Consider the following 27,659-nt stretch of genomic DNA (forward strand, 5'->3'; position numbering starts at 1 on the left):
AAAATTATGTTAATATTTTGTACTTGTACAGTCGATAAACTTTACTTTCACTGTCAAAAAACTCCTTTTTTCTCGATGATGCGAGTTCTCATTTAACAACACAGAAAGATCACTACACAAAATTATGTATGTGTTATGCAAATACTCAATGAACAAAGTCGTATGTGATCTGAAACGAAAGTGTTTATTGGATTAGAAATTGTAATTTGAAAAGCGAAAATGATTAATGTTACGGGTTTCCAGCATATCATTGGTAAAAAAACGAACAAGTTTAAACCAGGCACATGAACATAAACCTCGTTTACATTGGTATAATCTTCTTCTTCAGCGTTCGACAGTTTACATTGGTATCACATTATGTGTTATCGTATGTTGTTGTTGTGTTGTTCTTATCTATGTACATACACAATGATTTGTAAAGTGAGAAAAAAAAGAGGAAAAATCTATTTCCCCCTACCCAGCAGCATCCATGTACATAAAGTATTTAGCATTTTTTAGTACACTTTGCGTCGACCGCTAAAGAAGAAGAAGAGTACCCTTTGCATCGACCGCTAAAGAAGAAGAAGAGTACACTTTGCACAAACCTGGATACCGGGACCCTATGCATTGAGCAGCTCGAAAGTTCACAACTGGGAACTATTTATAGTGATAGTTTTTTCATCTATCTTCTGCATCCATTCTTTGCTCTTGCCATGTATTACATTTGTTTTTCAATAAAAGTAAATATTTAGGGAGGTGTGCATTGCCACATTACGCGTTCGGATGACGTGAGAACGAACCGAGGTTTTATCTGTGTGCACGTGCCGCCTACCTTCCAGCTGTCATCAATGTGCTGCACGACGTTCTCCGCCCTCACAGACCCAGGCAGCTCCTCCCGGTCACGCAGCAAGAGACGCACGTTGTACTGCTCCTCCACAGCCTCACGCAGCGTCACGCACGCCAGAATGACGTCATCCTGAGCCTCGGAGTACACGACGTAAGCGTCTCGGTGAAAGTGGTGACGTCTCGGCAGACGGTACCGTCGGATTGCTTTCCAAGCGTAGCAGAGCTGGGTCCAGGAGCGTACAACGATGAAAGTCACGACGATGGCCAGGAGTTGGACAAGTAAGGCGGAGAGGGCGATTCCAAACATCTGTACCCCCACACAGCGCCGCCAGTGACTCATCCACTGCGCCATCACGCGCTCTGTGCTGGTGATCTCCCCTGTCTCCGTGGTGCACGTGTAGTTAGCCGCTTGGCGTCCTTCGCCATCAAGCGACACGGGGGTGTGCCACAGCCACTGTACCACGTCCAGGTTGAAGCACGCACACTCCAGTGGATTTCCCAATAGTTTGAGGCTGAAGCAGGAATGTTTGCAATTATAACCAATCTAACAATTCCCTATTCTTTCGTAGTAGTTTACGTAATAGAACGCAGTTCTGTTTCGCACGCATTGTGAAGGAAATCACGAATAACACTGTAACAGGAAAGCACTCAACAGGTAAATGGAATAAGCATTCGAATATCAGTCGCCAGAGTGTTTAGCGCATAAGTTGAATCGACTAACACTGTAAACTGTAAACATAGCAGACAGATATCTAAGACAAGATGTCCGCTATTTATGTTGTGCAGTGCGTCGTATAACCGGTCTGAGAGGGAGATAGCAACCAGATGACAAGTGTGAAGAATCTGAGAAGCCGCCGAAGTATCATAACTCTAGACCAGCATAGCTGAAATTCGACGGGATTTCGCGAAGTTATTGCAAGGTTATGGTTGTCCGTATAGTTGGACCATAGAGGTCACAGGACGAAAGGAACTGAGTAGACCGAGGTCGCCAGTGGAAGATACATTTCCTGGTTGACGGCCATAGACGCTGTGTAATTCTGTGTATTAACAGAGTTAAAATATGTCTATAAGATCTTAATTACATAAGATATAATGAGTGTTTAGTAGGCAGAGCAGACGGTGATTTGAGTCTGCCGGAATATGAACTGTAACTGTTTTTCTGACTACACACGAGCCGTGATTCGATACCAGTAAAGTAGATAATTATCGTGTGCCTGTGAGTTCACGGACTGTTTGTGTATTTCTTTACATAAGTGAAGGGTAGAGGGTTTTGTTAGTGAAATTGTGCACGAGATTGTAATCTCGAGTTGTTTATGCATCCAAACCTGTGAGTACCCAATTTTTGAATACCTAACATTTATGTTCATGATTGTGTGTATGTGTGTGTATGTTTGTCATACCTGTATAATACAGTGGAAGGAACTTACATTTGGAGTTGTGTTTGTTCTTGTATGATAGCGTACTAGCGCATTTGCATTCATTCACACGCATAATCAGGATTAAAACAACTTGCGCAATAAAGACGCTCACGATTCTCAGCCGAGATTGTAAAGGATAGTTATCCGCTTTGTACAATGCCATCTGCTGCACGCCTGCTCTAGATACACAGCTTTTGTGTGACACGTTTCAAGCCGCCTTATGTGCTTTGAGTGCACACTTCAGTAACCTTACGTCTTTTGATGTCGCGAAGCAAGGATGACTCCTTCAAAGTTAAAAGGGTGAAGGAAATATCTGGCTTTCTAATGAAACACCAAACAAACTCTGCCTCATAAATTCAAGATACGCATCACTCTACACAAAGCAAAACGAAATCAGTAACGCCTGATGTGTAGAAGTGACGCTTACACATAGCCCCTAACACATATGGCCAACTTTGCTCTTGAACTCAACAACGGTGTCCATGCTTTTTGAATTTGTTTTTAACCGGAATACATCATAAATCATAAGTGCACCATATTTATGCATGGAAAGGCAAACGCAAACTAAATTTACTTTGCCTTTTATAAAAAGTGTTTCATTTGTGAAATCAAATCAGCAAAAGAATTGCCACCCTGTTCAGAAAGGAGCCATGGCAGCTATCAGTTTGTGAATGGAAAAATGCTCTTATCGCAACTTCAAAATGTCGGGTGGTGTAGATGTTCTTCTGCAATGGACAGATCGTGTCTTTAGATCAGTCATGCCCACAGAAAGACACACACACAACCTGAATGCAAGGCAGAAAAGAAGGCAACATTAAACCAATAATAGGATACTAGCCCACAGACAGACATACTGGTTGGTCCGGTGTCAGAATAATGTGACTGAGTGAGACATGAAGCCTGTGCTGCGACTTCTGTCTTGTGTGTGGCGCACGTTATATGTCAAAGCAGCACCGCCCTGATATGGCCCTTCGTGGTCGGCTGGGCGTTAAGCAAACAAACAAACAAACAAACAAACAGACAGACATACAGACACTTACTTGTTTAAACAAGAAGGGCAAAGCCCATACGACTCACATGCTTGACCTTGACATGGTCAAATAACTAAACCTAGCAATGACATCATACACTAAGAACTGCTTTACACATTTTTCCTACCAAAATACATGTGACCTTGACCCAAGGTCAAGGTCATCCAAGGTCATGCAACACAAAGCTGTTAATTCAAGACATAGGAAGTACAATGGTGCTTATTGGCTCTTTCTACCATGAGATATGGTCACTTTTAGTGGTTCACTACCTTATTTTGGTCACATTTCATAAGGGTCAAAGTGACCTTGACCTTGATCATATGTGACCAAATGTGTCTCATGATGAAAGCATAACATGTGCCCCACATAATTTTTAAGTTTGAAACAGTTATCTTCCATAGTTCAGGGTCAAGGTCACTTCAAAATATGTATACAATCCAACTTTGAAGAGCTCCTGTGACCTTGACCTTGAAGCAAGGTAAACCAAACTGGTATCAAAAGATGGGGCTTACTTTGCCCTATATATCATATATAGGTGAGGTATTGAATCTCAAAAACTTCAAAGAAAATGGGAAAAATGGGAAAAATAGCTGTTTTCTAGGCAACATTTATGGCCCCTGCGACCTTGACCTTGAAGCAAGGTCAAGATGCTATGTATGTTTTTTGGGGCCTTGTCATCATACACCATCTTGCCAAATTTGGTACTGATAGACTGAATAGTGTCCAAGAAATATCCAACGTTAAAGTTTTCCGGACGGACGTCCGGACGGACGACTCGGGTGAGTACATAGACTCACTTTTGCTTCGCATGTGAGTCAAAAATGTTTATAATATTAAATGCCAATTTTTTTATTTACAATTGTAAGTATGCAAAAGCTGTTCCTACAATGGCTGCATTTAAAAGAGATCTGAGAAAAGGGTATTTGGTAGAAGAATATTTAAGTAAACTTAATTTTACATATAATAAATTTCTCCTGGAGTGGTACCCATTTAAACCTCTGATATTGTCAAATGATTGATTGTCTTTCTGATTGAGCTTGTAAGGATGAAATTTGGTTTTTGGAGGTAATAGGAGGTTAAAGATGTTTCTCAGTTTAGACTCGAACATAAACATTGTCTGTTTATTTTGCAGCAGCTAAACGGGGAACAGGACTTGGTGTTTTACAAAATTATCAATAGAAACATAAACAAGTCGCGTAAGGCGAAAATACAATATTTAGTCAAGTAGCTGCCATTTTTCAGCAAGACCGTATACTCGTAGCATCGTCAGTCCACCGCTCATGGCAAAGGCAGTGAAATTGTACCTCTCTTTGTTTGAACTTTCTGAGCGTGTTTGTAATCCAAACATATCATATCTATATGTTTTTGGAATCAGGAACCGACAAGGAATAAGATGAAAGTGTTTTTAAATTGATTTCGACAATTTAATTTTGATAATAATTTTTATATATTTAATTTTCAGAGCTTGTTTTTAATCCGAATATAACATATTTATATGTTTTTGGAATCAGCAAATGATGGAGAATAAGATAAACGTAAATTTGGATCGTTTTATAAATTTTTATTTTTTTTTACAATTTTCAGATTGTTAATGACCAAAGTCATTAATTAATTTTTAAGCCACCAAGCTGAAATGCAATACCGAAGTCCGGGCTTTGTCGAAGATTACTTGACCAAAATTTCAACCAATTTGGTTGAAAAATGAGGGCGTGACAGTGCCGCCTCAACTTTCACGAAAAGCCGGATATGACGTCATCAAAGACATTTATCAAAAAAATGAAAAAAACGTATGGGGATTTCATACCCAGGAACTCTCATGTCAAATTTCATAAAGATCGGTCCAGTAGTTCAGTCTGAATCGCTCTACACACACACACACACACACACACACACACACACACACACACACACACACGCACACACGCACATACACCACGACCCTCGTTTCGATTCCCCCTCGATGTTAAAATATTTAGTCAAAACTTGACTAAATATAAAACAAGTCGCGTAAGGCGAAAATACAATATTTAGTCAAGTAGCTGTCGAACTCACAGAATGAAACGCAATGCCATTTTACTCGTAGCATCGTCAGGCCACCGCTCATGGCAAAGGCAGTGAAATTGACAAGAAGAGCGGGGTAGTAGTTGCGCTAAGAAGGATAGCACGCTTTTCTGTACCTCTCTTTGTTTTAACTTTCTGAGCGTGTTTTTAATCCAAACATATCATATCTATATGTTTTTGGAATCAGGAACCGACAAGGAATAAGATGAAAGTGTTTTTAAATTGATTTGGACAATTTAATTTTGATAATAATTTTTATATATTTAATTTTCAGAGCTTGTTTTTAATCCAAATATAACATATTTATATGTTTTTGGAATCAGCAAATGATGGAGAATAAGATAAACGTAAATTTGGATCGTTTTATAAATTTTTATTTTTTTTTACAATTTTCAGATTTTTAATGACCAAAGTCATTAATTAATTTTTAAGCCACCAAGCTGAAATGCAATACCGAACCCCGGGCTTCGTCGAAGATTACTTGACCAAAATTTGAACCAATTTGGTTGAAAAATGAGGGCGTGACAGTGCCGCCTCAACTTTCACGAAAAGCCGGATATGACGTCATCAAAGACATTTATCAAAAAAATGAAAAAAACATTCGGGGATTTCATACCCAGGAACTCTCATGTCAAATTTCATAAAGATCGGTCCAGTAGTTTAGTCTGAATCGCTCTACACACACACACACACACACACACACACACACACACACGCACGCACGCACGCACATACACCACGACCCTCGTTTCGATTCCCCCTCGATGTTAAAATATTTAGTCAAAACTTGACTAAATATAACAAGTCGCGTAAGGTGAAAATACAATATTTAGTCAAGTAGCTGTCGAACTCACAGAATGAAACGCAATGCCATTTTACTCGTAGCATCGTCAGGCCACCGCTCATGGCAAAGGCAGTGAAATTGACAAGAAGAGCGGGGTAGTAGTTGCGCTAAGAAGGATAGCACGCTTTTCTGTACCTCTCTTTGTTTTAACTTTCTGAGCGTGTTTTTAATCCAAACATATCATATCTATATGTTTTTGGAATCAGGAACCGACAAGGAATAAGATGAAAGTGTTTTTAAATTGATTTGGACAATTTAATTTTGATAATAAATTTTATATATTTAATTTTCAAAGCTTGTTTTTAATCCGAATATAACATATTTATATGTTTTTGGAATCAGCAAATGATGGAGAATAAGATAAACGTAAATTTGGATCGTTTTATAAATTTTTATTTTTTTTTACAATTTTCAGATTTTTAATGACCAAAGTCATTAATTAATTTTTAAGCCACCAAGCTGAAATGCAATACCGAACCCCGGGCTTTGTCAAAGATTACTTGACTAAAATTTCAACCAATTTGGTTGAAAAATGAGGGCGTGACAGTGCCGCCTCAACTTTCACGAAAAGCCGGATATGACGTCATCAAAGACATTTATCAAAAAAATGAAAAAAACGTTCGGGGATTTCATACCCAGGAACTCTCATGTCAAATTTCATAAAGATCGGTCCAGTAGTTTAGTCTGAATCGCTCTACACACACACACACACACACACACACACACACACACACACACACACGCACGCACGCACGCACATACACCACGACCCTCGTTTCGATTCCCCCTCGATGTTAAAATATTTAGTCAAAACTTGACTAAATATAACAAGTCGCGTAAGGCGAAAATACAATATTTAGTCAAGTAGCTGTCGAACTCACAGAATGAAACGCAATGCCATTTTACTCGTAGCATCGTCAGGCCACCGCTCATGGCAAAGGCAGTGAAATTGACAAGAAGAGCGGGGTAGTAGTTGCGCTAAGAAGGATAGCACGCTTTTCTGTACCTCTCTTTGTTTTAACTTTCTGAGCGTGTTTTTAATCCAAACATATCATATCTATATGTTTTTGGAATCAGGAACCGACAAGGAATAAGATGAAAGTGTTTTTAAATTGATTTGGACAATTTAATTTTGATAATAATTTTTATATATTTAATTTTCAAAGCTTGTTTTTAATCCGAATATAACATATTTATATGTTTTTGGAATCAGCAAATGATGGAGAATAAGATAAACGTAAATTTGGATCGTTTTATAAATTTTTATTTTTTTTTACAATTTTCAGATTTTTAATGACCAAAGTCATTAATTAATTTTTAAGCCACCAAGCTGAAATGCAATACCGAACCCCGGGCTTTGTCGAAGATTACTTGACTAAAATTTCAACCAATTTGGTTGAAAAATGAGGGCGTGACAGTGCCGCCTCAACTTTCACGAAAAGCCGGATATGACGTCATCAAAGACATTTATCAAAAAAATGAAAAAAACGTTCGGGGATTTCATACCCAGGAACTCTCATGTCAAATTTCATAAAGATCGGTCCAGTAGTTTAGTCTGAATCGCTCTACACACACACACACACACACACACACACACACACACGCACGCACGCACGCACATACACCACGACCCTCGTTTCGATTCCCCCTCGATGTTAAAATATTTAGTCAAAACTTGACTAAATATAAAAAGAGACGTTTACATAATTTATAAATGTATTGAATATGGGCTGTGTTATTGTATGCTTTATTGTGTTTTCCCGTTTTGTTGTTGTTGTTGTCTCTTTTGTTATATTTAGTCAAGTTTTGACTAAATATTTTAACATCGAGGGGGAATCGAAACGAGGGTCGTGGTGTATGTGCGTGCGTGTGTGCGTGCGTGTGTGCGTGTGTGCGTGTGTGTGTGTGTGTGTGTGTGTGTGTGTGTGTGTGTGTAGAGCGATTCAGACTAAACTACTGGACCGATCTTTATGAAATTTGACATGAGAGTTCCTGGGTATGAAATCCCCGAACGTTTTTTTTCATTTTTTTGATAAATGTCTTTGATGACGTCATATCGGGCTTTTCGTGAAAGTTGAGGCGGCACTGTCACGCCCTCATTTTTCAACCAAATTGGTTCAAATTTTGGTCAAGTAATCTTCGACAAAGCCCGGGGTTCGGTATTGCATTTCAGCTTGGTGGCTTAAAAATTAATTAATGACTTTGGTCATTAAAAATCTGAAAATTGTAAAAAAAAATAAAAATTTATAAAACGATCCAAATTTACGTTTATCTTATTCTCCATCATTTGCTGATTCCAAAAACATATAAATATGTTATATTCGGATTAAAAACAAGCTTTGAAAATTAAATATATAAAAATTATTATCAAAATTAAATTGTCCAAATCAATTTAAAAACACTTTCATCTTATTCCTTGTCGGTTCCTGATTCCAAAAACATATAGATATGATATGTTTGGATTAAAAACACGCTCAGAAAGTTAAAACAAAGAAAGGTACGTACAGAAAAGCGTGCTATCCTTCTTAGCGCAACTACTACCCCGCTCTTCTTGTCAATTTCACTGCCTTTGCCATGAGCGGTGGACTGACGATGCTACGAGTATACGGTCTTGCTGAAAAATGGCAGCTACTTGACTAAATATTGTATTTTCGCCTTACGCGACTTGTTATATTTAGTCAAGTTTTGACTAAATATTTTAACATCGAGGGGGAATCGAAACGAGGGTCGTGGTGTATGTGCGTGCGTGTGTGTGTGTGTGTGTGTGTGTGTGTGTGTGTAGAGCGATTCAGACTAAACTACTGGACCGATCTTTATGAAATTTGACATGAGAGTTCCTGGGTATGAAATCCCCGAACGTTTTTTTCATTTTTTTGATAAATGTCTTTGGTGACGTCATATCCGGCTTTTCGTGAAAGTTGAGGCGGCACTGTCACGCTCTCATTTTTCAACCAAATTGGTTGACATTTTGGTCAAGTAATCTTCGACGAAGCCCGGACTTCGGTATTGGCTTAAAAATTAATGAATGACTTTGGTCATTACAAATCTGAAAATTGTTAAAAAAAAATAAATTATAAAACGATCCAAATTTACGTTCATCTTATTCTCCATCATTTGCTGATTCCAAAAACATATAAATATGTTATATTCGGATTAAAAACAAGCTCTGAAAATTAAATATATAAAAATTATTATCAAAATTAAATTGTCCAAATCAATTTAAAAGCACTTTCATCTTATTCCTTGTCGGTTCCTGATTCCAAAAACATATAGATATGATATGTTTGGATTAAAAACACGCTCAGAAAGTTAAAACAAAGAGAGGTACAGAAAAGCGTGCTATCCTTCTTAGCGCAACTACTACCCCGCTCTTCTTGTCAATTTCACTGCCTTTGCCATGAGCGGTACGTGGACTGACGATGCTACGAGTATACGGTCTTGCTGAAAAATGGCATTGCGTTCAGTTTCATTCTGTGAGTTCGACAGCTACTTGACTAAATATTGTATTTTCGCCTTACGCGACTTGTTTTCTTTGTCTTTGTTGGAGATGCATAGTTTTGTATGGTTGATGTTATTTGATGTTCCTGTGTGATGTTGATGTCGTGTACCAAAAAGAAATAAAAACGTGTAAAAAAAAAAATAAACAAAAGATTTAAAAAAAAAATTAAAAAAATAAAAACAGACAGACACACAGACACTTACTTGTTTAAAAAATGTTCTCATTGCATTATGTATGATTATGTTTCAATACAAACATGGAGTACCGATATTATATCAGCTGCACAATAGTAGTGGTGCTTACAAGTTTTGCCAGAGAAACAGCATGTAGTGTTCCTTGAATGATGTTTCACTGACTTTCATTTTAATTATACCAGGAATGGAGTTCCACAATAGGGTGCCAGAATGAGACAGAATTGACTTGTACAGGTCAATTCTGGGGGTTGGGGTAATTAAACTGTTTAGTTTTCTTGAATTATTCATCCTAAACGCATGGCAAATAAGAAGGCATTGTTAAACCAATTATTCCCACAGACATGGACACATACAACCTGAATGCATGGCGGGAAAGAAGGCTTCATTAAAACAATTATTCTTTCTCTCAGACAGACACTCATACAACCTAGATGCATTGCGAGAAAGAAGGCATCGTTAAACCAATTGTTCTCACAGACAGACACACATACAACCTGAATGCATGGCGGCCGGCCAGACTGTCCAACGCTGACCGTTCTGATGACGTCAGAGTGCTCAGAGAGTTGTGGGAAAGGTCAAGCGTCGTCAGGTCACCATGATTATCTAGATTGACAGGCACTTTCTGGAGTCGATTGTCGGAGAAGTCTAGTTCTTTCAGACGGCGCTGTACACGTAACATGTCAGGATCTGTGAAGGGCAGGTCGTTCCGGGACAGGTCCAAAAACTGCAGCTGATCCACGTTTTGAAACAAGCGCCAACCACGTGACTTCAAGAACAGCGGGTTGAATCCAAAGTTTGACAAACTCAGGTTTGTCAGACTGTCCAGAAAATCGAACATCTTTTCCGTCATGTTGTGACAATAGTTGCCATTCAAGCTTAGTGTTTCAAGATTTTCGAGACCATAAAATGTCATGCGACAGTTGGCAAATCCCAGATAGGACAGGTCCAAAATCTTTAAATGCTTCGCAGAGGGAAACGTCCAATTCACTGGCAAGGGATCCAGGTGTGGGAAGATTGATGATATGTTTATATATGAAATATTCATTGGGGTTCGAAACCCCATCGTGTATGTGTTCTCATCGTAACCACCATCACGGAAATGGTCTTTGCATCGAAAATCTCCACTGACTAAACACTGAGCTCCTGTGATGGTAAACCTAATCTGATCCTGCAGTGCCAGAGATCGCAAGGGACCATCTGACATCATCATTTTGATCAAAGTAGATGCATCTCCAATAATCGCATTCATCGAAACATCTATGTGTTCCACGCATCTGAAGAAAGGGGTGTTTTGTACTGCCAAGGCGTTTCCTGCTATTCGCTGAATACTGCATGTCGACATTGTGAAGTTCTTAACACAGATCTGTTGTAGGTATCTTGCAGAATGACTGTCGATGACGTGGTACAATGGTAAGCGATCGCCAATGCTTTGCAATTTGATTTCAGTCATATTCTGGTGTTGGAGGCCGTACAGAGATTCCAGTATGTGGTTGGGAGTCTGGTAGTAAGAGTACATGAACCATAATCTGTCCAACGCAGGAAGCTCACAGAATGCACACGCTTCAATAATTTGAAGTGAGCAATACTGAAAATAGATGAAAGAGAGTGTCGAGTTTTTTAAGCCCTCGAAGGACGTGTTAAAAATACGACTAATTCTACAGTTCTTGCTCAAATCTAGAGTATGAATGTTGCGCAGAGCTGCAAAGTCCCGCCCAAAGTGCACATCACTAAACGTATCGATGGATAACAACGTCAGAGAGACAAGGTCACTGAACACGTTGTCGGGATATTCACCGTTCTGATCGTGATCGTTGTTCTCCAGACGCAGAAGCTGCAGCTGCCCCAGCGAGGCGAAGACCCGGGCCGGGTACACTGACGACGTCAGCTGCAGTTTGTTGAGAGACAAGTCCAGGTTGATCAGCCTGTCTAGCCCTGTCATGGCGCCAGCCTCCAGTCTCTGCAAGCGGTTGGACCCCAGCCCCAGCCAGTTGAGGTGAGCGAGACTGGAGAAGGTGTTGTTGTACAAGACCTGCAGGTGATTGTGGCCCAGGTCCAGGTGACGGAGGTGAGTCAGGTTCTCAAAGAGGTCCGTCCCGAGGCTGGTCACCTGGTTGTGGTCAAGCAACAGTCGTTGTAGGTGCGGAAGGTTGGCAAAGGTCCGGCTGGTCAGTGCGGTCAGGTTGTTATAGCTCAGGTCCAAAGTCTCCAACTCTTCCAGTCCTTGAAACGCGTGCTGGTCTAGTTCCTGCAGATCGTTGTGACCGAGGTTCAAGTGACGTAGGCTGGAGAGATCAGAAAGAGAACCGGAACGCCACTCTGATAGCTGGTTATTACTCAAGTCCAGAAGTATGACGTCAGAGACATCTACGCCGGAGATATCTACGTCAGAGAGTGACGTAACTTGCGTGTGACTGCAGTCCACCAGGGTTCCGTTTTGAGCTCTGCTCCTCGACCGACAAACCACATCCCTGGAAGATACACAGCTTGCGACAAGAAACCAAACCAACACAACCCCGATTCTTTTCATCATTTTCATTTCGCACGTTGCTTCTTATGAAGTTTTCCCTCCAAACATGTATGGCTATAACACGATGTATTTCAACATTTCTTTTCGCGAGGACTGTGTCATAAATTATGCATGTGATCTGGCTGTCTGTACTGAAGTCGTGGCCTTTATGCCAAGCAAGGAGGAAGAACGTGTCAGGTAGGTCAGGAACACCAAAGGAGGGGGGTTTCCCTGCGTGGTTACATCCCAACTTACCACAGCCACCCGGTGACATTGCATTGGGCAGGACAGGAAAAGAGAATGATTTTGCGTTTGAACAAAATACTTGTGTTCAACACTTGACGAACGCGTTTCAATAGAAGTCATAACAAAAACAATGCATTAATGCAGATTTGTTTTTTAAGGGGGCAGTACTACCTAGCGGACGGTACATATTTTGTCTTTTTAATACACCCCTTAAATATTATCATATTTGTTCAAAGTGTTGACTGTATATAGCTAAATGGCATAGTGTTCTAATAAAAAAGAATGTGTTAAATAGCATAGGATTTTGTTTTTTGTGAAGCTGTGTATGACTGTGACGGAACATCGCATAGTCTGCTTTTAAAATGATAGCAGAAAAAGTATGTGATAAAGGTGTTCGACAACATTTAATTAAAAAACAAAAGAGTTTAAAAAAACCGTATATTTTATACCATTTGTACTAGCTACAAAAACGTCAGCTCGGCTTCCTGAAAATGCTTTAGATAATTTCTGTAGAAAACTAGAACATTCTATCTTAAATAGTTTTTGAGATATCTTTAGAAAAACAAGAAAAAATATTAAGATTTCGTTAACCTTTTTAACACAAAATTATTAAATATTTGCACACCAACTGTGAAGACACATTCTCATTCACCACTTTCATAGCTAGGGTTATATTGCCTTCTGCTAAAATTTCAGCCATTTTGTATCTAACAAGTGGCATCGCGAAACGAAACATAAAAAAGTAATTTTTCATGAAATCTCAGGTAGTACTGTCCCCTCAAGAGAAAATCTAGAATTATAACTAAAAAAAGAAATGTAAAACTTAATCATCATTGAGTGAAGCAGTTCAAGAGGAAAAACAAAGTGTAATCAAAACACAAACAAAGCTTTTGTTAACAGGAGAGCAACACAAATATACGAAGCATGCATCCCCCGAAAGCGGCGTACGGCTGCCTAATTGGCGAGATAAGAACGGTTATACACGTAAAAACCGAGTGAGTTTCAGCCCATACACGAAGAAAAAGAAAGACTACAGGGCAGGTACCTGTGAAGACCAGGACGTATCAAGGTAGACAGGGAAGTGCGGTCACGGTTGGGAGACTGAGCAGCCTCACCTTCTCACACACTGCAAGCTCAGTCTTTTCCCGGGTGCAACCAACACAAAGCATAGGTCACGCTTTAATTGGTGTTACCTACCGAGCCGTGTTTGAGGACAGGATCTTATACGACAAAAGGTTTTATTACACTGAGGAAAATGGGTTCACAATGAAGACGTTCAGGTTTGGGGAAACTAATGTTTGAAAATAATGTGTGTCAGTTACACCGCTGATAATAGACAAATGTTTCAGTTTCCTGTTTCTCTGTGCCGCCGCGGCCTCCACTTCCGAGAAATGTTTCGCTCAAAAAGTGTGAAGTTAGCAATGTACGCAAAAGGCATGGACATTCCTGAGGATTGAGTTTGGAGGTAAATCCTGTTCCAAAAACCGTGTCGTTAAATTACCCTGTACTTTGTGTGTATGGGCTTCTCTTTGGTAAAAACGACAAAAAGTGTCGACGAAGCCAATAGTCGATAGATAATATTGCACATAGATATATAATGGTCGATTGATAAAAAAAAGAAGAAGAATAGATGTATGGCTTCTTCAAATATACCTTCCCGCGGATCCCTGTATCCATGATTTGTCGACCCTTGTATTCAGTAATTGTCGGATCTTTTGACCCTTGTATCTGTGGGTCTTTGGATTTGTCTGCCCTTGTACCCATAGACCTGGATATGTCGACCTTTGTTTCCGTAAACCTTGCATCTGTAGACATTTGTATTCATCAACCCTGGATCTGTGAACACATGGACCTTTTGACACTTGTGTCCATAGAATCTGCATCTGTCGACCTTGTATCGATGGATCGGTCGATTCTTAAATTCATGCATCAGTCGGCCTCAGGATCCACAGATCTGTCGACCCATGTGTCCAGGATCCTTGTATATGTCTACCCTTTAATCGTCGGATCGGTTTACCCTTGTATCTACGGATCCCTGGATCTGCCGACCCTTGTATATATGGATCCCTGGATCTACCGACCCTTGTATGTATGGATCCCTGGATCTGCCGACCCTTGTATCTATGGCTCCTTGGATCTGCCAACCATTGTGTCTATGGATCCCTGGATCTGCCGACCCTTGCATCTATGGATCCCTGGATCTGCCGACCCTTGTATCTATGGATCCCTGAATGTGCCGACCTTTATATCTATGGATCCCTGAATGCGCCGACCCTTGTATCTATGGATCCCTGGATCTACCGATCCTTCCATCTATGGATCCCTGGATCTGAAGACCCTTGTATCTGTGGATCCCTGAATGTGCCGACCCTTGTATTTATGGATCCCTGAATGTGCCGACCCTTGTATTTATAGATCCCTGGATCTATCGACCATTGCATCTACGGATCCCTGGATCCATCGACCATTAATTGTGTCTACGGATCCCTGGATCTATCGACCATTGTATCTATGGATCCCTGGATCTACCGACCCTTGTAAATATGGATCCTTGGATCTACCGACCCTTGGATTCATGGAGCCAATCCCATGGTGTATACTGCATGATAATATCCTGTTCATTTGTTTTGCAGCTGTGTTGAAAAAGAGACGAGGTCACGCTGTGAACAGTTTCTCTACACAGGTACCTCGATCAGCATCGACGCTTACTGTCTTTTCTGCTTACCTACTCTTTCAATCCTTTCCTTCTAATCTGCTTGAGCCACTTTTTTCTGTTCTGTGTATTCATTCCTTCAGTCGGTAAGTTAATCATCTGTGGGTAGATAATTCGCCCAGGGATCAATCTTGCCAGGACCTGTAGCCAGTTACATTGATTCAGTTAAGCCAAACCACTAAGCCATGTTGTGCATCACTGCAACAATCAGTGAGTAAGTTGATTGAACTAGAAAATAATTGTAAAGTCATTACCGCTATTTTATCAATGATTACATATGTTTTCTCGAATTGACTCAACTCAGTGTTAAATTACTTACCGACACGGAGATTTTAATCATATAGATATATATGGTTGACACATGTACGGAAAATCAAAACACGCACACCCGGCACAGGTGTTTGTGCTTAAATGATGAAAACAATTTTTGCCTTCGTCAAGACGTTTCTTGTTTTTGTAAGTTGCAATTTTTCAACAAAACAAATTATGTGTATGGACAAGTATGTGTTATTTCAAATGATGCACTCACCAGAATGTTAGTGCTGACCAGACAGAAAATAGAACTAGACAGAAGCAAACAGGTGACTATGTTGAAGTCTTGGTTTGATTTTGTGTTTGCAGGTCAGGTTTTGACGGCGGACGCGGCATCTGACTATCGCATTGCTACCATCGTGGTCTTGGCGCTAAATGGATTGATACTTGTTGCAGTTCTTTGTTTTGTTTTAATCTTGTGTCGATACTATTTAACTCTGCCTCGTTATTAGCCATTGAGTATAACTGTTTTATCACCATTGTTTTATTGTTGTTCTTTGGCCATTTACGTTGAATGACTTGTTATACATTGACATTGATAGTTTTATTCTTCTTCTTCTTCGTCGTTCGCTAGATAGTTTTATTATAAGAACCTTTTTTTTTTTAATTCCTATTAACTCGATGTTCTTTAACTATGTTTGTAAATTGTTAGAGGATCTTTTAGTAGAAGTGTTTAACTGTCGAAGCTGCTTTTACCTAAGAGACCGACTGTATATTGTGCTGTTGTACTTGTCAGACTTGATTGTACCAAGTCCTTCACATGTTGTAATGCGCTTAGAGCCAAATATTTTTGTTTTTTGTAAGGGATAGGCGCAATATAAATACACTTTATTATTATTATTATTAGTTGTTCTCGTGGTTTTAGGTGTGTATATTTGTTATTACTCCTCCTCCCAATCAATCTTCAACTCATGTTGAGTTTTTCGGAATGCTAAACATTCACAAAGTACAAAGATACTCATTTGTTTTAATAACTTCTAACGCTACTAGTTCATTCTATTGCAACAACAAAATGTATGTGTACTTGATACTGCCGATTGCATATTCCAAAGTTTCTAAATTTCTTGAGAACACACACACACACACACACACACACACACACACACACACACACACACACACACACACACACAAATACACACACACACACACACTCACACTCACACACACATATATTTAGGAATAGTATTTAATCAAAATGGTTCTTTACAAAAAGCTCAAGAACATCAATGTAAACAAGCCAATAAAGCAAGCCATTTGCTTAGGAGAATGTTTAGAAAAGAAAATGTTCAAATTGATACTACTTTACATTTATTTGATTCTTTAGTGAATCCAATCTTGACATATGAATCAAGTATTTGGTTCCCATACAATTATTCCAACAAATCAATCGATAACATCGAGAAGTTTTTTTAATCATGTTTTTCAAGAAATTCTACGAGTGAAGACATCCATATAAAATGTTGTCGTTGTCTGCTAGGTGTACACAGAAAAACCATGTGTATACCAGTGCTGGCAGAATTAGGTAGATTCCCATTAGCACTAAGAATGTTAACACAAACCATTTCCTATTGGACTCATATTTTACAATCTAAACGAGATTCATTTGTTCATCAAGTATATGTTGACATGTTTAATAACCCTAAAGAAAATTCTTGGCTCATATTCATTAAAAGTTCACTTTCAAGACTTGGCTTTAATCATGTTTGGCAAAATCAATCTACTTTTGATACGAGAAAGTTACAATTTGCCATACAAATGAAATTACAAAGTGAATACATACGTTTTTGGAATAAAGCTAAATCAAAAGGAAGTGCAAGATTAAGATTCTATTCAAATATATGTGATACATATGAAATTCAGTCATATCTGACAATGATAGAAAATCGAAATCACAGGACAGCTTTAAGTCGATTAAGAACCAGTAGTCACAATCTAAAAATAGAAACTGGAAGACATCATAACATCCAAAGAGAAAATCGTTTGTGTATGGTATGTAACATTGTTGAAGATGAATATCATCTTCTGGATGAATGCGTAAAATTCCATGAAAGTAGAGAAAAATTTAAAAAAGACGTGACTAATATTGATGTAGATTATATTAATTATAAACCAAGTGAAATATTTATGGACAAAGATGTTCAAATATGTCTCGGAAGGTTTGTCGCAGAATGCTTTAGAATTCATAGCAATGTGTCAATAACCTTTTTGATTTGAGGACAATAAACATTTGTTCTTGTTCTTGTTCTTGTTGTTCTTGTTCACACACAAACACACACACACACACACACACACACACACACACACACACACACACACACACACACACACACACACACACACTGAAACACACACTGAAACACACTCACGCATACATAATACACTAACACGCGCAGACTTTTACACAAACGCACACATGTAAACACACAAACAACCTTGACCTACTATGTTCTCTCTGATATAATGATAAACAAATCTGCATGCATAACATTTTGTCTTTGTGTCTTTGTCTGCAGTTCGTCGAAAGTTCAAGACCGAGAAAAAGACGATTCTGTGAAACGCTCCACTATGATAGGCAAATACATCAAGAAAGCGCAGAAACGTTGTTGCGACTGTGCTTCTTCAAGTTTTTCTGTGTGATCCAGTGTCGATGTACATATCTCGCTACAACTGTTCTCCAAAAGGTGGCAAATGACACAAGCCTACCTGACCAACACGTGAAGTAGACTTCGAGCGTCGACGGAAAATAACATGTGGTTACCAGAACAGAAATGGCCACGCTAATGTTAAAAGAATCATCTTGCCACTGAACACAATCATGATTACCGTCATATATCAGCCTCGGTATTTGCAGGACATAAAAGCATCCTTCCACTTGGACATATACTCAAGTGTAACAGCTGTCTGTGTAGATTTGGCTGAATTTATTTCGTAAACGACAGTGACACTATGTCTATTTGCAAAATAAATGTAACGAGAAATTGCCACTCTGCACTGACAGGAAACAGTCATGCTGTGGAGGTTTGGTCTGAGTCTGAGTTGAAGGATGCTCTGGTCCCAAGATCATCATTCTGCTTGGACACATACCAACATGTAACAGCTCTGGGCATACCTGAGATGATGAGATAACATTAACTTCACGGGAAGGAATGCGCCTTTTACCAGTAGTAACCCTTGAAAGGATGATACCTTCCAGACAGAAATTCAGAAGTCTGCCGTGAGCTGCTTGTCAGCATCGGAATCATTGATGTCTTGTAAATATACGACGTTGAAAAATGGCATGGCACAGTATTTTTAATCATGAAGCATTATTTGTATAGATTATTTAGAGACTTAGTGTACTGTCCAGTACAGAATGTCTCAGTTTGACATGGAACATGTCATGCTTCTAGCAACTCTCGACACGGGACTACTGTCAACTAGTGGTGCTTGTGCTAGCAAGATGACGGAATAAGGGATAAAGAGACCCCAACAAGGGAGACAACCGTCAGTTGCCTGAATGCCGGGGCGAAACGGTCGTACACGTGCAAACCCACTCGTGCAAACACATGAGTGAACGTGGGAGTTTCATCCCATGATCGAAAAAGAAGAACAGATATGATACTCTCTGATGTGTAAATCTCCTGCAAAAAGCATCGTCTCCCACCCGTCAGGTATTGACAGCGTTGAGTTGTCAGTGTTCTGTGGTAATGAGGTCAGCCAGTGTCTTCCACACCTGGTGCTGTGGCGGCGTGTCTCTGTGCACGTGCAAAATGTTCCTCTCTGGCACCATGCGCAGCAGCAGCTGTAGCGAAGGCATGGCGGGCAGGTCACGCGGCTCCTCGAAGAAGACGACGATGACACGGTCCGGCATGGTGTCTGTGATGTTGCGCTGTGCTTGCTGGACCGTGAAGCCGCACGCCCACTCGTCCTTAGAGAAGTCAAGCGTCACCAGCAGCACCACCTGGACACACAATGCACATCCTCTCTATGAATTGTTTAAAGGTATAAACATATCACACCCGAAACAAAATTATGTTAATGTAATTTTCAATGTTTTGTACTTGTACAGTCAATAAACTTTACTTTCACTGTCAAAAAACTCCTTTTTTTCTCGATGATGCGAGTTCTCATTTAACAACATAGAGAGATCACCACACAAAATTATGTATGTGTTATGTAAATACTCAATGCACAAAGTCGTATGTGATCTGAACCGAAAGTGTTTATTGGATCAGAAAATGTCATTTGAAAAGCGAAAATGTTACAGGTTTCCAGAATATCACTGGCACACAAAAAAACCAGTTGGCACCAGACACATTAACATAATTCCATTAACCTCGTTTACATTGGTATTGTCTTCTTCTTCAGCGTTCGACGGTTTACATTGGTATCACATTATGTGTTATCGTATGTTGTTGTTGTGTTGTTCTTATCTATGTACATACACAATCATTTGTAAAGTGAGAAAAAAAGAGGAAAAATCTATTTGCCCCTACCCAGCAGCATCCATGTACATAAAGTATTTAGCATTTTTTAGTACACTTTGCGTCGACCGCTAAAGAAGAAGAAGAGTACACTTTGCATCGACCGCTAAAGAAGAAGAAGAGTACACTTTGCATCGACCGCTAAAGAAGAAGAAGAGTACACTTTGCATCGACCGCTAAAGAAGAAGAAGAGTTCACTTTGCATCGACCGCTAAAGAAGAAGAAGAGTACACTTTGCATCGACCGCTAAAGAAGAAGAAGAGTACACTTTGCACAAACCTGGATACGGGACCCTATGCATTGAGCAGCTCCAAAGTTCACAACTGGGAACTATTTATAGTGATAGTTTTTTCATCTTCTGCATCCATTCTTTGCTCTTGCCATGTCTTACATTTGTTTTTCAATAAAAGTAAATATTTAGGGTGGTGTACATTGCCACATTACGCGTTCGGATGACGTGAGAACGAACCGAGGTTTTATCTGTGTGCACGTGTCGCCTACCTTCCAGCTGTCATCAATGTGCTGCACGACGGTCTCCGCCCTCACAGACCCAGGCAGCTCCTCCCGGTCACGCAGCAAGAGACGCACGCCGTACCGCTCCTCCACAGCCTCACGCAGCGTCACGCACGCCAGAATGACGTCATCCTGAGCCTCGGAGTACACGACGTAAGCGTCTCGGTGAAAGTGGTGACGTCTCGGCAGACGGTACCGTCGGATGGCTTTCCAGGCGTAGCAGAGCTGGGTCCAGGAGCGTACAACGATGAATGTCACGACGATGGCCAGGAGTTGGAGAAGTAAGGCGGACAGGGCGATTCCAAACATCTGTACCCCCACACAGCGCCGCCAGTGACTCATCCACTGCGCCATCACGCGCTCTGTGCTGGTGACCTCCCCTGTCTCCGTGGTGCATGTGTAGTTAGCTTGGCGTCCCTCGCCATCAAGCGACACAGAGGTGAGCCACAACCACTGCACCATGTCCAGGTTGTAGCAAGCGCATTCCAGCGGATTTCCCAATAGTTTGAGGCTGAAGCAGGAATGTTTTCAATTATAACCAATCTAACAATTCCCTATTCATTAGCAGTTTTCGTAATAGAACACAGTTCTGTTTCGCACGCATAATCAGGATTAACACAAATTTGCGCAACAAAGACGCTCATGATTTTTAGCCGAGATTGTAACCGGATAGTTATCCGCCTTGTACAATGTCATCTGCTGCACGCCTGCTCAAGATACACAGCTTTTGTGTGACACGTTTCAAGCCGCCTTATGTGCTTTGAGTGCACACTTCAGTAACCTTACGTCTTTTGATGTCGCGAAGCAATGATGACTCCTTCAGGGGTAAAAGGGTGAAGGAAATATCGGGCTTTCTGCTGCACGCGGAGAAAACAAATTCTAATGAAACACCAAACAATCTCTGCGTCATAAATTCAAGATACGCATCACTCTACACAAAGCAAAACTAAATCTGTAACGCTTGATGTGTAGAAGTGACGCTTACACATAACTTCCGCTCTTAAGCTCCTAACACATATGGCCTACTTTGCTCTTGAGCTCAACAACGATGTCCATGCTTTTCATTGATATTATTTTGTTTTTAAACTGGAATACATCATAAATCATAAGTGCACCATATTTATGCATGGACAGGCAAACGCAAGCTAAATTTACTTTGCCATTTGAGAAAAGTGTTTCATTTGTGAAATCAAATCAGCAAAAGAATTGCCACCCTGTTCAGAAAGGAGCCATGGCAGCTATCAGTTTGTGAATGGAAGAATGCTCTTATCGCAACTTTAAAATGTCGGGTGGTGTAGATTTTCTTATGCAATGGACTGATAGTGTCTTTAGATCAGTCATGCCCACAGAAAGACACACATACAACCTGAATGCAAGGCAGAAAAGAAGGCAACATTAAACCAATTATAGGATACTAGCTCACAGACAGACATACAGACATTTACTTGTTTAAAAAAAATGTCCTCATTGCATTATGTATGATCATGTTTCAATACAATCATAGAGTACTGATGTTTTATCAGCTGCACAAAAGTAGTAGTGCTTACAAGTTTTGCAAGAGAAACAGCATGTAGTGTTCCTTGAATGATGTTCACTGACTTGTATTTTAATTATGCAAGGAATGGAGTTCCACAATAGGGTGCCAGAATAAGAGAGACTTGACTTGTACCTGTCATTTCTGGGGGTTGGGGTAATTACATTGTTTAGTTTTCTTGAATCATTCATCCTAAACGCATGGCAAATAAGAAGGCATTGTTAAACCAATTATTCCCACAGACATGGACCCATACAACCTGAATGCATGGCTGGAAAGAAGGCTTCATTAAAACAATTATTCTTTCTCTCAAACAGACACGCATACAACCTAGATGCATTGCGAGAAAGAAGGCATCGTTAAACCAATTGTTCTCACAGACAGAAACACATACAACCTGAATGCATGGCGGCGGGCCAGACTGTCCAACGCTGATCGTTCTGATGACGTCAGAGTGCCCAGAGAGTTGTGGGAAAGGTCAAGCATCCGCAGGTCACCATGGTTATCCAGATTGACAGGCATTTTCTGGAATCGGTTGTAGGAGAAGTCTAGTTCTTTCAGACGGCGCTGTACACGTAACATGTCAGGATCTGTGAAGGGCAGGTCGTTCCGGGACAGGTCCACAAACTGCAGCTGATCCACGTTTTCAAACAAGCGCCAACCACGTGACTTCAAGAACAGCGGGTTGAATCCAAAGTTTGACAAACTCAGTTTCGTCAGACTGTCCAGAAAATCTAACATCTTTTCCGTCATGTTGTAACAATAGTTTCCATTCAAGCTGAGTGTTTCAAGATTTTCGAGACCATAAAATGTCATGCGACAGTTGGCAAATCCAAGATAGGACAGATCCAAAATCTTTAAATGCTTCGCAGAGGGAAACGTCCAATTCACTGGCAATGGATTCAGGTGTGGGAAGATTGATGACATGTTTAGATATGAAATATTCATTGGGGTTCGAAACCCCATCGTGTATGTGTTTTCATCGTAACCACCATCACGGAAATAGTCTTTGCATCGAAAATCTTGACTGACTAAACACTGAGCTCCTGTGATGGTAAACCTAATCTGATCCTGCAGTGCCAGAGATCGTAAGGGACCATCTGACGTCATCATTTTGAGCAAAGTAGATGAATCTCCAATAATCGCATTCATCGAAACATCTAAGTGTTCCACGCATCTGAAGAAAGGGGTGTTTTGTACTGTCAAGGCGTTTCCTGCTACACGCTGAATATTGCAGCTCGACATTGTAAAGTTCTTAACACAGATGTTTCGTAGGTATCTGGCCGAATGACTGTCGATGACGTGGTAAAAAGGCAAGTAATCGCCATTGCCATGCAATTTGATTTCAGTCATAGTCTGGTGCTGGAGGCCGTACAGAGATTCCAGAATGTGGTTTGGAGTCTGAAAGTGCGAGTGCATGAACCACAATCTGTCCAACGCAGGAAGTTCACAGAATGCACACGCTTCAATTTGAAGTGAGCAAAACTGAAAGTTGATGAAAGAGAGTGTCGAGTTTTTGAAGCCCTCGAAGGACGTGTTCGCAATATGATTGATTTGACAGTTCTTGCTCAAGTCCAGGGTATGGATAGAGCGAAGAGCTGCAAAGTCCCGCCCAAAGTGCACCTCATTAAACGTATCGATGGATAACAACGTCAGAGAGACGAGGTCACTGAACACGTTGTCAGGATATTCACCGTTCGTATCGTCATCGTTGTACTCCAGATGCAGAAGCTGCAGCTGCCCCAGCGAGGCGAAGACCCAGGCCGGGTAGACTGATGACGTCAGCTTCAGTTTGTTGTCAGACAAGTCCAGGTTGATCAGCCTGTCCAGCCCTGTCATGGCGCCAGTCTCCAGTCTCTGCAAGCGGTTGGACCCCAGCCCCAGCCAGTTGAGGTGAGCGAGACTGGAGAAGATGTTGTTGTACAAGACCTGCAGGTGATTGTGGCCTAGATCCAGGTGACGGAGGTGAGTCAGGTTCTCAAAGACGTCCTCCTCGAGGCTGGACACCTGATTGTGGTCAAGCAACAGTCGTTGTAGGTGCGGAAGGTTGGCAAAGGTCCGGCTGGTCAGTGCGGTCAGGTTGTTATAGCTCAGGTCCAAAGTCTCCAACTCTTCCAGTCCATGAAACGCGTGCCGGTCTAGTTCCTGCAGATCGTTGTGACTGAGGTTCAAGTGACGTAAGCAGGAGAAACCAGAAAGGGAACCGGAACGCCACTCTAACTGCTGGTTATAACTCAAGTCCAGAAGTATGACGTCAGAGACATCTACACCGGAGATACCTACGTCAGAGAGTGACGTAACTTGCGTGTGACTGCAGTCCACCAGGGTTCCGTTTTGAGCTCTGCTCCTCGACCGACATACCACATCCCTGGAAGATGCACAGCTTGCGACAAGAAACCAAACCAACACAAACCCCATTCTATTCATCATTTTCATTTCGCACGTTGCTTCTTATGAAGTTTTCTCTCCAAACATGTATGGCTATAACACGATGTATTTCAACATTTCTTTTCGCGAGGACTGTGTCATAAATTATGCATGTGATCTGGCTGTCTGTACTGAAGTCAGGGCCTTTATACCAAGCAAGGAGGAAGAACGTGCCAGGAAGGTGATGGACACCAAAGGAGGGGAATTCCCTGCGTGGTTACATCCCAACTTACCACAGCCACCCGGTGACAATGCATTGGGCAGGAAAGGAAAAGAGAATGATTTTGCGTTTGAACAAAATACTAGTGTTTTCAACACTTGACGAACGCGTTTCAATAGAAGTCATAACAAAAACAATGCATTAATGCAGATTTGTTTTTTAAGGGGGCAGTACTACCTAGCGGACGGTACATATTTTGTCTTTTTAATACACCCCTTAAATATTATCATATTTGTTCAAAGTGTTGACTGTATATAGCTAAATGGCATAGTGTTCTAATAAAAAAGAATGTGTTAAATAGCATAGGATTTTGTTTTTTGTGAAGCTGTGTATGACTGTGACGGAACATCGCATAGTCTGCTTTTAAAATGATAGCAGAAAAAGTATGTGATAAAGGTGTTCGACAACATTTAATTAAAAAACAAAAGAGTTTAAAAAAACCGTATATTTTATACCATTTGTACTAGCCACAAAAACGTCGGTTTGGCTCCCTGTAATTGCTTTAGAGAACTTCTGCGGAAAACTAGAACATTCTATCTTAAATAAATTTTGAGATATCTTTAAAAAAACAAGAAACAATATTAAAATTTCGTTTCGTTTTTTTAACCCAAAATTATGAATATTTGCACATCAACTTGAAGACACATTCCCAATCAGCACTGTCATAGCGAGGCTTATAATTATTGCCTTCTGCTAAAATTTCAGCCATTTTTTATCTAAACATTGGCATCGTCAAACGAAACACAAACAAGTTATTTTTCATGAAATCTCAGGTAGTACTGCCCCCTCAAGAGAAAATGTAGAATTATAACTAAAAAAAGAAATGTAAAACTTAATCATCATTCAGTGAAGCAGTTCAAGAGGAAAAACAAAGTGTAATCAAAACACAAACAAAGCTTTTGTTAACATGAGAGCAACACAAATATACGAAGCATGCATCCCCCGAAAGCGGCGCAGGGTTGCCTAATTGGCGGGATAAGAACGGTTATACACGTAAAAACCGTGTGAGTTTCAGCCCATACACGAAGAAAAAAAAAGACTACTGGCAGGTACCTGTGAAGACAGGACGTATCAAGGTAGACAGGGAAGTGCGGTCACGGTCGGGAGAGCAGCCTCACCCATGGAAAGCCGTTTGGCTCATAACCTATACGCGCGTAATAAATAATTCATACGCGCGTAATAAATAATTCATACGCGCGTAAGAAATGATTCATACGCGCGTACTAAATAATTAATACGCGCGTAATGATTGATTCATACACGTGTAATAAATAATTCATACACGTGTAAGAAATGATTAAATACACGTGTAATAAATAATTACACGTGTATTTAAACATTTCTTACACGCGCATGAAATGTTAATTACACGTGTATTTAATCATTTCTTACACGAGTATGAAATATTTATTACACGTGTATTTAATCATTATGCTATTCCATAGCATAAGAAAAAAGATAAATTACACGTGCAATAAGAAATAAATACACGTGTATTAATCATTTATTACGCGTGTATTTATGTTTTATTACACGTGTAATGGTTATGAGCCAAACGGCTTTCCATACTCACCTTCTCACACACTAGTAGCGCTAAGAACTGTACAAGCGCTTAGAACTGTACCCACGGAATACGCGCTATATAAGCTTCATATTGATTGATTGAGTAGCTACATTTAGAGAGAAAAAAAGCCCATCACTTTCTCTTCGCCACCTCATTTTCTTTTGCCCGCTGGGATGCGCGCGCACAACGAAACTCAACAGTGCGTGTTAAAAAGTGTCGCCGTTTAGACTGACGCCGGCAGAGAAGTTCTGTTCGCAGAAGAAGCGCGATCTGCAATGTGTAGTATGTGCGATTAATTTGCAACCCGAAGCTCTACTCATACAATTTATAACTGTTCAAAGTGAGACAGTTCACAAATTAAGGTCTGCCCTATGAATATACGTATTCTATTTATATTAGGGAAGAAATAGAACTCTAAAGTCGTGAAGCGGCAACCGGCTCCGGGCCGCCATCTTTGATTTTCCCAAGCGCAACCTTGGCAAATGTATGCTACAGAAATTCAGTGAATGATCGACTTTAGCGTCCACTCCAGACCTTAAAGTAGGAAGATATGAAATATAAAATAACAATCAGATAACCTATATCCAATAGATTAAAGGTTTCCATACAGAAATAACCAAAACATAACTTACAAAGTCAACGAAAGTAGATTCGTAGAATCGCCCAAATCAACGCGAAAGTCGTTTGTGTTGTTGGTGTGAACTTCGTTTCACCGCCAACCGGAAATGACGTGTACGCAACATTTGTGATGTAGCACTTTCTTATATGGCACGAAACGAATGTGGTTGCATGGTTGAAAAAAGCCTGTACTAAATAAGCCTACTGCAAGCCGGCTCAGTCTTTTCCCGGGTGCAACCAACACAAAGCATAGGTAACGCTTTGGTGTTACTTACCGAGCCTTGTTTGAGGACAGGATCTCACAACAAAAGGTTTTATTACACTGAGGAAAATGGGTTCAAAATGAAGACGTTCAGGTTGGGGGAAACTAATGTTTGAAAATAATGTGTGTGTGTGTGTGTGTGTGTGTGTGTGTGTGTGTGTGTGTGTGTGTGTGTGTGTGTGTGTGTGTGTGTGTGTGCGCGTGCGTGTGTGTGTGTGTGGGAGTGTTTGTGTGTGGGAGTGTTTGTGTGTGGGAGTGTTTGTGTGTGTGTGTGTCAGTGCGTTCCGCGTCTGTCTGTCTGTCTGTGCGCGCGCCTGCACATAAAAACTATATCTTCGAATCACCACGGAGTGTTAGGCATCCGGGCCTCGTCATAACCTACGTATACCCTTCACACGGAATGAAC

The 27,659-nt window shown here is 40.5% G+C and overlaps 2 protein-coding genes across 2 annotated transcripts in view; both read right to left on the bottom strand.

Annotated features, from left to right (window-relative positions):
- LOC138958318 (toll-like receptor 3) overlaps positions 1–12,579 on the bottom strand; it is a 14,664-nt gene extending 2,085 nt beyond the window's left edge. The window contains exons 1-2 of the mRNA XM_070329429.1: positions 10,367–12,579; positions 812–1,337 (exon numbers count right to left, since the gene is read on the bottom strand). Coding sequence (XP_070185530.1) covers positions 812–1,337; positions 10,367–12,408 — 2,568 coding nt within the window. The 5' untranslated portion in view covers positions 12,409–12,579. The remainder of the gene's footprint in view (positions 1–811; positions 1,338–10,366) is intronic.
- A 4,245-nt stretch (positions 12,580–16,824) lies between these two features.
- On the bottom strand, positions 16,825–24,694 carry LOC138958320 (toll-like receptor 3). Its single transcript, XM_070329432.1, has 3 exons — positions 22,560–24,694; positions 20,617–21,139; positions 16,825–19,592 (listed from the first exon to the last, which is right to left on the bottom strand). The coding sequence occupies exons 1-3, from the start codon at positions 24,596–24,598 to the stop codon at positions 19,323–19,325; spliced, it is 2,832 nt and encodes a 943-aa protein (XP_070185533.1). The 5' UTR covers positions 24,599–24,694; the 3' UTR covers positions 16,825–19,322.
- Between the last annotated feature and the right edge of the window lie 2,965 nt (positions 24,695–27,659).

Source organism: Littorina saxatilis, linkage group LG2 (assembly GCF_037325665.1).
Source record: "Littorina saxatilis isolate snail1 linkage group LG2, US_GU_Lsax_2.0, whole genome shotgun sequence".
NCBI classification, from domain to species: Eukaryota; Metazoa; Mollusca; class Gastropoda; order Littorinimorpha; family Littorinidae; genus Littorina; species Littorina saxatilis.